Raw genomic sequence first — 12,493 nt, 5'->3', positions numbered from 1 at the left:
ATAGGAAGAATAACCTGAGGAGACCCTGAAATATTTGTCAGAAAATTGAAAATTTCGATAAAAATAACGTTGAAGTTCCTCCGGCTAAAGTTTCAAAGGTTTTAGGTGTTCCGTAGGCCCAAGAAGTCGAGATAGCGAAACCAAATACTCCTGTGGACTATGGATGGAACATGCAGTGCTGAGATGTGAAAATTTTGTTAACTCAGACAAGGAGTAATGATTTACTCGTAACTCTCAAATATATTTATGAATTTTCTTTTTGCTCCCTTGTTGTTAGACTTTTGTTTTTTAAGCATTTTTTAGAGCTAGAATTTTTATTTTTGTTTAACTGATTTTTAGAAAAAAAAATGTGTTGTTCAGCAGGCCAAAATACACATGGTTCTTTTATTTAGTTCTTTTTCTCTAAATAAATTTTCGATAAAGTATTTTTTTGAGTTATTATGATTTCTAGATGATTGCTTAAGTATATGAAAGTATAAAATATTGGAAAATTTAAAGTGAAAGGAAATGTTAAAGTTTGGAAAATGAGTTTTCACAGACCCCAAATATGTACTGGTGTAAGAATTTTCCACCTATATAACGCCAGGTTAAAATATCATCCACGATTAAATACCACCTACAAATGAAACCTGACATTCATTTAGAACTAATTATACAAAAAATTTATTAATAAATAATTTGATTGTAAGAATAGCCTTAGTAAGTCCGTGGCAATTGGATACGGATCATTAGATTAGGTTAGGTTGGTTTAGTTTTAAAATTTCCGTGTTACTAAGATGAAAATTAGACCACTGTTTTTTCTGTGTAGGGTGGTGATTTTGGATCATATGGTAGGATTTAGTGACACGGGAAAAAACTTCTGTTTCTATAAAAATTTCCGATTCTATAAGGTTAAAATGGAAATCTCAGTGGCCATCATCAATAACAGCACCGTTTCTAAAATTGCACTATCCAATTGTTTTCCTTTATTTATGAAAATCTTAGTTCCGTGTGGTTCTTAGAAAGCTAGTTAAGAATATTTGAAAATACATATCAAAACTTTAGGAGTCCTCTAAACTAGAAAATATCCTCTAATGTGTAAGATCAGTTAGTTATTAATCTTTAATAATAATATACTTTTCAATTTTATTTCAACTAGAATTGTTTTAATCCTTTCACTCAATGAGGAGTAAGTTTTATAAAGGTAATTTGTTTTTTTTTGGTATCCGCTGAAAACAACTATTCGACATAAACATTTTCGGGAATCTTTTGATTTGGCCCCAAATTCAAACGAATTGACAATAGATGATAGGGTTTCATAGGGATGATAGTACCAACTTCAAAACTAATTAAATGAAGATAATTTGGAAGCTCTTTGTGAAAAATATGATCAAAAACTGTAATATATAATGTTATTAAATACAATTTGTTAAATTCGGCGTGTTTTAAAAGAAAATAGAAAGTGGATCATTGTTTGTACCTAATTAATTGTATTGTCGAGCAAAAAATTACAAAATTGGTTGATGTTATACCAACAGAAAACGAATATAGAACCTTACCTGGTAGGTAGGCCAAAGATTCTTAAAATTATTATTTTTTTTTTCAAATCAGTTTCCTTCTGCCACCTCAACCACGCATTTTTTGTTCCTTAGCCATTTTCAAAGCCAATGGAAAAAAATATTTTGCGTTTGGGTAATTTTAAGTCTAAGAAATATAGACGCAATTACAAAAAACACACAATTGGCTTATATTCTTTTTTTAATGAGGCTTCTGAAGCAAAACACTAATTTACAGCTATTAACAAAAATTTAATTGGATACATAGTTTGGAAACTTTTGTTTCTCTTGTAAAATTATAGCAGTTAAGCCTTTGTTTTACTTTAACACTAATTTTTGGTATTGAAACGGTGTGTCACTCGTGAACTAAAATTTTCAATAAACAATCGAAATTTTCACAAATTTTGACAATAAAAAAGAAACATTACCATAAATATGACAAAAAAGTTGTCTGAACTAATAAAATATGCAATTTTTGGAAATAGCTCTTGCATGAATGACTAAAATTTTTTATAAGCCATCAAAATATCAAAGTATGGAAATATTAAAAGTAAGTTTCAATAAAAATGATAAAAAAGTGTAACAAACTCTTAAAATATCAAATTTTAACAACTTTTCATGGAGTAGAAATGTTTAATAAATACTATAACAAAGTTAAAAAATAAAAAAATTACGACAGGACCTTTGAATATGACAAAAAAGCTAATAGAAACCCTTAATATACTTAATCATTGGGGACAGTTTAGAAAAGATTAAGGTAGAACTAATTAGATAAAAAAACTTTGTTGATATATCCTGTTAATACAATAAATTAAATAGTTAAAATAAAAATTAACCAATTAGAATTGAATCTAAATATCACATAAAAAAGTTATTGTAATCGTCTATGCTTTTCTATAAAACACTACGTTTCCAAAGAAGCGATTAAGTTGTGAAAAACATTACTTTGGTATTCACTAAACATCGACGCTTGTCCACAACTCAACGAATTATCGTTTTCGCTTGAATTCGAGTACCTTAAACGCGATTCCTGTGTATTGTTTTGTAAAACATTATTAAAATTGGCTACGGAACTATCACAACTATTTTTCTCAGAATCTGATTGCTCTGAATCGGGTTTAACCTTTTTAGGTGACGACGGTTCGTCGTCGACGACGTTGACATCTTCGTCGTCATCTATGCAGGTCAGCATCCTGGGAGTTGGCGGCATGTAGAATTGGGAAAGTACGTCTTGCACATCACAGTCCTCCATATCGTCGAATGAACGTTTCCTAGAAGATAATCTATCGCCGCAGGTGGTATTCTCCGTGGAAGTATCAGAGAATCGATAACTCTCTGAACTATTTAAACCGTTCAAATTCTCTTCTACGATAGTCAGAACATCTTTGTTAACGGTGTCCAAATCGTTATCTATGGTATATGTTTCCGCAGGTATCAATTGATTCTCTTCATTTCTCTCGTTCTTTAAGCTCATGTAATTGTCAAAACAACGAGGATAATTGAAATATTTTTGACATTTTTCTTCCTTGACTTCCTGCTGTAAACGTTTCACCGTATTATTTATTAGTACTGATCGACATAAACTTCTCTCGGCATCTTCGATTTTCTTCAGTTTATTAAGACTAATTTTTAGTACTTTCCTTCGTTCTTCTTTTAGACGGTACTTGGGTGAGATCATAGAAGGGCGGTTCTTCGGGGGACAGTATCCACCAGGATAAGTACGGGGAGGGCCGAAAATATCGTCGCAGTCATCGGTTTCTACGGACGGTGGAGGGGATTTCATTGCTGAAGACTCGAAAAAATCTGAAAATGAAAACAAAACATCAAAATTCATAATAAATTTACGTTAGATGTTAATTTGATATCGTTTCTTTTTAATTCCAATTCAAATATTATACGAAAAATAATTTCGAAATAAAAAACAAAGTTATCCTTATTAAAACATAAATATTTTTCCAATGTCATTGAACGGAATATCTTATAGCAAATATGGGAATAATTTCTTCAAACAAATTAAAGCAAAATTTCGTCTGTTTTTTCAACACACACGTTGTCGATTATATTATATTCTATACAATAAGGACTTAGTACCCAATTATTCGTTTTGAATTAAATCAATTTATTTCGCGTTTTTTTTCCACCACGTGACTGTGAACACCAATCAAAGCAAGCAAAAGCTGTTGACAAATATCAAAATATGCATTTGAATTTAATAAGAGGATCGTTTTTATTCATCTACATATTCACAAAAATTCAAGTGTTATAATTAGGTACTAAGAATTCAATTCTATTATCACTTACAACACATGTTTTCCTAAATTCTCGACTAACGGTCAATTTTACAACCTAAGGTAAAACTGGAGTTTAAACTATGATTAGACATAAGTACGGAATTTTATAAAATCTTGTTTCCGAATAACCCTCGTAGAATTCGATTAATATCCTAATAATTGTACATAAAGATATTCTCTTCAATGAAATGTTAATAATGTCTTTCAACCAATCATCGCTGATGATATAACCCTTTAAATCCATTGTAAACATATATCAAATGCACCTACAGTGGTTCCGTAAATTAATTTCAATCCAACGAACCGTTACTGGCTGACAATTTACTGAAATTCCCACCTTTCGTAGTCAGTAAATTGCACAATTTAATTGGAGTTTATGTTATAATAGACCAGCAATCAGAACAAATATTGAGTTTATACGAGACATAATTATATACATTTTCATATAATTCTTTCTAAAGATTTAACGTAAAGCTTTCATTTTTCAAATTGGTTGAAAAATTGAATCCAAAAAATCGCAAAGTATGGTTACGTAAGTATGAATATGGCCGAATTCTTATCACATAAATCAAAATCATGTAATAATGTGATAAATTGTTTTCAGAGAGTGAACAAGAACGAATATGGATACATCCATTCGCGCCCTTGCATCAAGACATTCACCCCTTTCGAAGAGTTATAATTATGGTCTGGACTGAATTGATTGTATTGGATGAAAACATGACAGGACAAAAATATAAGGATCAAGTGATGGTTAGTTACACGAGATAATAATAATAATAATACTTTACAACTAAAACAAAAATATTAATATTTATAAACGTGATAATCATAATATTACGACAATTATTGAAAGGTGGATGGATTTTCTTTATCATAAGCACTACATCTAATATGCTACAATTTATTCTTGTTATTTACGTTCGCTTCCTCCTCATAACTCGTTATTTTATTGTCATCGATGTAAACTTCGGCAAGTTTAGTTGTTTTGCACCCTCTTAATTTCTTCGAAGCTATAACTTCACCCACAAAAATTGTTATCGATGATCAACCAATGAATGACCCGTGTTCAATTGAGGTTCTTTCAGTTTGGAAACATACCAATTTGTTTGCTGATTGAATCCAACTTACGAGGTCTGACTATTAAATAACGAGACTGCGCGCCTAGACGGCGCCCTAGACGGGTGAGGTAAAACACGAGTAGTGCGTTGGGTCTCTAGATATCTTGTCTATGCACGTCCTAAAACACATTTCCGTCACTATTATAGTATTTGTGCAGTAGCGGTTTGAAACGAACGTGTGCCGAAAAACGTATTAATCTCAAAATTCTCGTTAAGTTGAACAAAACTCGGACTGAGTGCTATAAATTGTTGCAAGAGACCTATAGGGCCAATTCTCTATCTCGTGCGCGTGTTTTTGAGTGGTGTAAACGCTTTAGTGAATGCCGAGAGAGCACTGAAGATCACCAGCGCCAAGGTCGCCCTGTGACTGTTTCAACTCCGGAAACAGTGACCAAAATTAACTAAATTATGCGTGCAGATCGTCGAATGAGCATCTGAATGATTGCAGAGGCTGTAAACACCGATAAAGAAACGATTAGAAACATTTTACACGAGGAATTACACATGACAAAAGTCTGTGCCAAAAAATCTGACTCCTGACCAAAAGTTTGCGTCGACGGGTCTACTCAGATTTCCTTGAAAGTTTAGAAAAAGATCTGCTTTGAAAGGGACCCGAATTGAGGCGATGGAAGCGGTAAAGCAAAAAACGGCAGAATTCACCAAAGAAGATTTCCAGCACTGCTTCGATCAATTGGAAAAACGTATGGAAAGATGTGTCGAGAGAGGAGGGGGAGTATATTGAAGGGGAGCATTCGAATGTAGAATAATTTTATAATAAAACCTTTTTCATAACCAGTCTCGTAATTTAATAGCCAGACCTCGTATTTACGCCAACTTTTTTATGGTGCATTCATCATTCTGGTAATATCAAAACAAATTTTTTTAAAAAAATTTAGTTTTTGATGACTCACTTGGGTCAAACGAAGTAAATGATCTGGTACTCCTTCAATACATTCATTCGATTCCTATGGTGTAAAATCTTCGTTATTTTTTGGTCGGATGTTTCAGAAACGCTGAAAGCTTTATATAATTTTCAGATGTTATACAGGATACAGGACTTGTAATTGTTTAATTCAACGAATTACTGACTGACAATCCTTGACATTCTTCCATTCGGCATTATACTTTTGTAAGTAGCAGATTTTTTGTTGCGTTTGTCTGTTGTCCAACTCCAACAAGGTGGGAAGCGTACTCAAGATAGGAATTAACAAAATGGCACGATTCAAATAAAATGTGATTGAATAACTGAAAGTCTTAACGGGAACACCAAGTGGAACAAGATAAAACTGTAATGATTCGAGAAGTAATAATATGAGATTGGAATAAATATATTGTGATCATAAAATGAAATAGATTATCAAGGAAAATAATGGACAGAAGAAATGAAGGAATAAAGGGCAAAAAGAGAAAAAAATGCGGGAGTTTTCTTCACTTGATAAGATAAAAAGGAACGAGGAGAATATTCCTCGATTGAAATATGGTGATGAAACGTATACAAAAATGAAAATGCACGACTAGTCTAATATTATAATTTACATATCATGTTCAATTCGATTAATAAAATTGTGCACGAAACATGGAATATTTCATTTCATATAATTTGTTCAACAACCGATTTTGTTATTGATTGTTATAAATTCGAAAATATTTTTGTATGTCAAAAACAAAAATAGTATTCGAAAGGTTAATATATTAATGGAATTGTTAATAATTTCTAAAAAAAAGGTCGGCTATTTATACACTACAGTATAAATTAAAAATTATATAATTTAGAAAATGCTACTACGATTATTTAAAGTTCGATATGTAACCTAGAAATTCAATTTACAAATTTCAAATTGAATTTTCCCGCAGATCTAAATTGTAACTATCCATAGACTAATTTCAAAATGTATCTCCCAATTTCATCCCCTAAAAAATTGATCCCCCTTTCTATTTGTTCCATATACTACAACTGCTATTTTTTTTTATTTTTTATTTTTTTATTTCTATATTTCGGTCCTTAAAGAAAATTCAATGATTATTTTTAAAGATACAAATTTCGGCATGGTTTACAACTAAATTTTATCAACCCCTTCTGGCGGGCACGTATATATCTACTGCAATCTTAAATGGGAAAGGGGGTTGACTCATTCTACAGATTTAACTTTTTTTACCAATGAAATATCGTGGAAACAAAAAAAAAATCTTTTATTGAATTAAAATTAATGAAACTGAAGACGCCCAAGGTAAAGAATAAATAAAAATTCATAAATAAATAATAAAAAGAAAGAAAGAAGTTCAAATTTGACATGAAACGAGATCTCTTAGATCTGTCCACAAAATTCTTTAGTTTTGTATTGGAGGAAATAATAAAATTTTCGAAAAATAATCATCAATTCCCAGTATTCGTAGACGACTTAAATCTGATAGTAAGAACATAACATATTTAAATCTTTAATCTCAACTGGAAAATATGAATATCAGCTTAATCTAACCAAATACAAACAAAACAGCCATAACAATGCTGGGGTCTTCGAGGCAACGTGACTTCTTGAGGAAAATTAATTGACATATTTATCACATTTTGCTGCAGTATTAGTGTTCAATTATACAACAAACATATCCCCGACTGCAGACGGAGTCGCTCCTAGCCGTTTTTGTTATAAATTCAAATACACACAACTGACGAGGATTGAAATTTGGAAGAAATCCGAGTTCCTAAAGCAGAAGATAGGCCAGTGATTGCTACTACAGAGTAGTGTTTCCCTTTTGACTCTAAAAACTGCTACAATTGCAAACTCTTTACCTTTTCACCCTGTGTATCTTATAAAAAGTTGAAGTTCATATTTTCGAAATGATGAGCATCTTGTGCATGGTGAAAAAAAATTAAAGGGACCGTAAAGTCACCATCGGCGAACAAATGCTATAACATACATGAAATCTTATCAAAAGTAGCTAAGGCTGATGGAGAATATGGAATGTAGAGGAAGTTAATGAGTTCAGAGAAAGATAAACGTACGATTATATACTAGACTACAAAAATCAGACCAACGGTATTAATGATGGTGAAACTTGATATCACTACAATCGCCACAGATATCATTTCGACGATTCTCACTGGACTGATAATTTTTTGCCATTTTTACCAAAGACACCTTATGGCAGAAAATATTAAGTGGTTAATTAGCAAGACAAATATGCATTTTCCATACAATTTTTGATCTTAGTGTTACACCAGCGATTTTCTGACTCCCGCCTTTTCGAGTAAGGAAAGATTATAGAAAGTATTGGGTTTCCATTGACATTTTCCTTGGAAAATGAGATTTTCTTTGCACAAAAATGGGTCATGCCGTCATTCCCTAATTCCTACCATGTTTATAAAACTATCGTTTTATAAACATGGTGAAGATGATGATAGATTTTATCATAAAATTATTTTTGCCGGGAAGTTTGCGAAGGTTCTAAGGGCTAAAATATATATGAGAAAATAGGGAAGACAATCATCGATTTTCCGTGATATTCTGATTTCTGTCAACGACACCAATCAAACATATTTGGTTTGACAAGGTCAAAAAAAATCAGGGAGTCTCCTAGGAAAGACGTATGATATTGTGATTTTCGAAGACATAAAATACAGAAATCGGAAAATCACGGATTCAGGGTGAAAAATTTTTCGATTTCGAGTCCCGGGAACAGTTAAGAGTTACATTTTTTCTGATTATTTTGAACCAAATATGTTTGATTGGTTTAGTAGGCAGGAATGAGAGAATGACGAAAAAATCAATAATTTTCCTTGCAGTCTCATATATATATATAACTCAAGTTGATACGAATAATTAAGAAAATTTACAGTTTCGTACCAATGACAACATATTTTCTGTTTAAATCCGCAATGGAATTTTGTTTGTCATTAATTTTTTTACGTGCTCATAAAATCATTTCGTCGACATTTAATATACTTTTGCGTTTTATATATCACAAGTAAGACATTTTATAATATTTATAAGCTACCAAAAAATCAAGTTCTCTATAAACGGAACTATAACTAGTAATTGTTACATACTGTTCAAAGAAGAATCGTCTTGAAAAATATTTAGAAGATTTTCCTTATCATTAAAATCAACACTGTCACAAAGCATGGTTATCATACTAAAACTAAACAACACTAATAATATTGAGTTTAATTGTTGGCCGTAGTTGACCGATTGAAGATTGATAATAAACTAAAAATATTGTGTACTAAGACCTACGAGATTTTAAAAATATGACTAATTCAAATTCCTAAGTTTCTAATCATTAGGATATCATTAGGTAGCTTCATGATAAGCCGTTTAGAATTGTTTGCAATAAATGTACGCACATCATTAACCATTTTAAATAATTTCGTCAAAATATTATTTATTTACAGAAAGTTTATTATAATTGTTTTCAGTTCGGTATTTGAAATTTACTTCACGATCTTCTAATGACCCTACAGAAAACAAAACTTTACATTATAAAAAGTTTTTTCGACAACTTAAAATGAATTAACGTGATTCAGCGATTACTAGTTGAAAATAATTTATATTGTCCAGGATTTTCGTGCACTTTGTATATAGAATAAAATCCCATGAGTTAAATGAAGGTGGTGGTGTTCGAGAAGCGCACATTTAGAAAACATTCCGTGCATCTAGCGCACACTAAATGTGTCGAATCCGCAAGATCGTTCGACGAGCGCACAAGAAAATTTAGTTAGGTTAGGTTAGGCGCACCAATAGTATGTTGACGATTTTACTGTTTACTTATTGGATGCTAAACACCCCTCATGTTTTTCACGAAACCAGATGATTTTAATATCAACTTCTACGAATTATCCCTGCAGTTCAAAATCCCGATGCACGCATTCAATGAAACGCTACGGATTGTTTTATATTTTCTTTCATAGTGATCATTTCTTCACTTTGTTTTGTTGTTTATTTGTTTCTGAGGGATTCCACTCGCGAAAAAATTTTAATTTGAATTTGATACCTAACACCCCGAATTCTTAAAATACTTACAGTAGGATCCCGATTATGTGGGCTTGACGGGACTGAGCCGTAGCCGGATAATCAAAAAAACGAACAATCCAAAGAACTCTTCTCTGTTTTTTAAATAATTTATTTGGACAATAACATTTGTTAAAATAAGAAACAAAACAAGATACTGCATACATGTTAGAGAAACCGGTTTTCATATTTATACGTAATGTATGTAACAGTTTTTGCCCACTTCATAATCCTCTCATTAAATTTCAAAATAACACACAAATTTTTTTTTTTCGTATTGTCAAGCGTGTCTTACAAACCAAAAATAATAGTATCTGTTATTTGTTCACTTTATACGAGTACATGTTTTTATTTTGCCAGTGAGTGTAACAAGTTAGAACATGTAAGTACCGGCTGATTCGTTTATGATTGAAGTTTACTCCTAGTTTGAACTATGAGATATATGAACGTGCTGTGATTCATACTTTTTGGATTTAGACGTCTTTTTGTGAAGTTCCTGTACGAATTTTTTTAGTTCTCGCAAATTCAGACTTGGTAAGTTTGAAATGGGTAAAACCAAGGTACTGTCGATTGAAACTCGTGTATTTATCATAGTATACGAAAAAGTAACCGTACCATTACCGCCGAATTAAATACCTGAACGCATCGTGAACTATAACGTGTAAAAATATGCATCCACCAGGAGTTTTGGCGATAGGAAACCTTCAGGACTGTCTCGAGAATCCCACCGAGTCCAGAGATAGCAGCTCAGATCAATGAATCATTGAAGAATTCTTCAGTGTAAAGGTGATTGAGTGGAGCTGACCTTTTTAGAAATGTGGCAGTGAAGAAACCGTCAACAACGTAAAATTAAGAAGTTGCAGTGGGCTAAAAAACATAAAAATTGGACGCAAGTTTGAGGATTTTGGGTTTAAGAGGAGAGTGTTTGTGCGCAGGTCAAAGGAAGAACTGATATTATATCCATGTGTAAACCCAATTGTAAAACACGTCGGAGGCGCTGTGATTGTTTGGAGATGTCTTGAAAGAAGGACGACTGCAGACCTGGTAAAAATTGAAGGATTTTGACGAAAGAAGGCTATAAAAAAATATTAATGGAAAGTGTAGTGCGTTCTGATCAGCGCCTGATCGGCAGTAAATTTATCTTCCGGTCTGAAAACGACCCCAAGCATTCCTCGAGACCGTGAAAAGAGTATTTGAAGGAATCGGAAAGAAAAAACGTACTGAAAGTAATGATTTGGCCGTCACAGTCGCCTGACCTCAACCCGATTGAGTTGTGGAACTAATTGGACATGAAAGAGCTGTTAGTTATTTACGCAAATTAAACTGTAGGGGGTTCAATTCCTTAGAAGTTTCAAAATATTGAGTCTTCCTTCCTTATTCATATTTGAATCAGTTTGCCTAATTCGTAAACACGCAGAGCACGACCTCTATCTACCTACTCTACGTTCAGAATTAGTTAAAGGCTCAATACTGTACAATGCAAAAAAATGCACAATTATTTGCCGTATGAAATGAAATCTATGACATTTTTTCCCTCATTTCGCAAGAATTTGACGGCGAATGTCTACGTTGCAAACGACTTGTATTCTAATACTTATATTTAATTCTAAAAATTTTACATACTGGTTTAATATGAATATTGATTTTTAATACAAACTTTTACGTATTTTAGGATTGCCTTATATTAATTTTTATTATCTGATATGTTTACATTATTGAATTAGGTTTGTATGCATGGTATGTAAGATTATTTTATATTTAGAATTTATTTCATTTATATATTCATTCAGTTATTTGTGTGTTTGTTCTATAGTTATTTACAAGCTTTTGTCTACAAATTGTGAACAATTTTTTGACAATAAAGTTAATGTATCAAATGTGAAAGATGTTAAGAAAAAAGTATTTTCAATTTTCAATACATTTTTTTTTGAACAGTTTGTCTTCTTCAAAAAACTTGTACCTGATATTTAAATTTATAGTTATTTGAACAAGCATTTGAAATATCATATTTACTATGAATATCAACCAATTTACTTACTTCAAGTGACGTGATTTGGGTTTCTCCAAATGTACACATATTTGGCAACATTGTTAGCACCATGTTTATGTTTAACTTATTTTACAAAGAATTTGAAAGTGGTGATTAATGATTATCGTCGATACTACACAAACAATAATTATTTTTAAATTACAAACAAATTGTTCAAACTGAATTGTCCCCACTATACTTTTATATTTTAATGCTACATTTTTCTAATACATTTTAATACGTACTTGAAGTGGATGTTTCAGCAACGAAAATACTCAAAAGATTTTCTGTATCATTTTCTGGAAAAGTTCTCAACAAACTTTCTATTTCATTTAAATCAACATTATTCCTCGTAGGACGATCTTCAGAAAAAAGAAGTTCTTCCACCTTATCTGTATCGAAATTGCTACTTAGGGGTGAATCTTCTTTAGTAATTGAGGTATTTTTTAAATTATATGTAGATTTATCGCGAATTGAACACTCGTTCTCGAAAATCTTCAGAAGATCTTCG

The 12,493-nt window shown here is 31.8% G+C and overlaps 1 protein-coding gene across 5 annotated transcripts in view; it reads right to left on the bottom strand.

Moving 5' to 3' along the window:
- Positions 1 to 311: 311 nt before the first annotated feature.
- LOC130898236 (uncharacterized) overlaps positions 312 to 12,493 on the bottom strand; it is a 173,290-nt gene continuing 161,108 nt past the window's right edge. For all 5 annotated transcript variants that reach the window (XM_057807349.1, XM_057807351.1, XM_057807353.1 and 2 more), the window contains one exon: positions 312 to 3,338. In XM_057807349.1, coding sequence (XP_057663332.1) covers positions 2,440 to 3,318 — 879 coding nt within the window. In that variant the 5' untranslated portion in view covers positions 3,319 to 3,338 and the 3' untranslated portion in view covers positions 312 to 2,439. The remainder of the gene's footprint in view (positions 3,339 to 12,493) is intronic.

The sequence above is a fragment of the Diorhabda carinulata genome, chromosome 9 (genome assembly GCF_026250575.1).
Source record: "Diorhabda carinulata isolate Delta chromosome 9, icDioCari1.1, whole genome shotgun sequence".
NCBI classification, from domain to species: domain Eukaryota; kingdom Metazoa; phylum Arthropoda; class Insecta; order Coleoptera; family Chrysomelidae; genus Diorhabda; species Diorhabda carinulata.
Note: the sequence above shows the minus strand (reverse complement) of the source record. Positions and strands in the feature narration are given on the sequence as shown.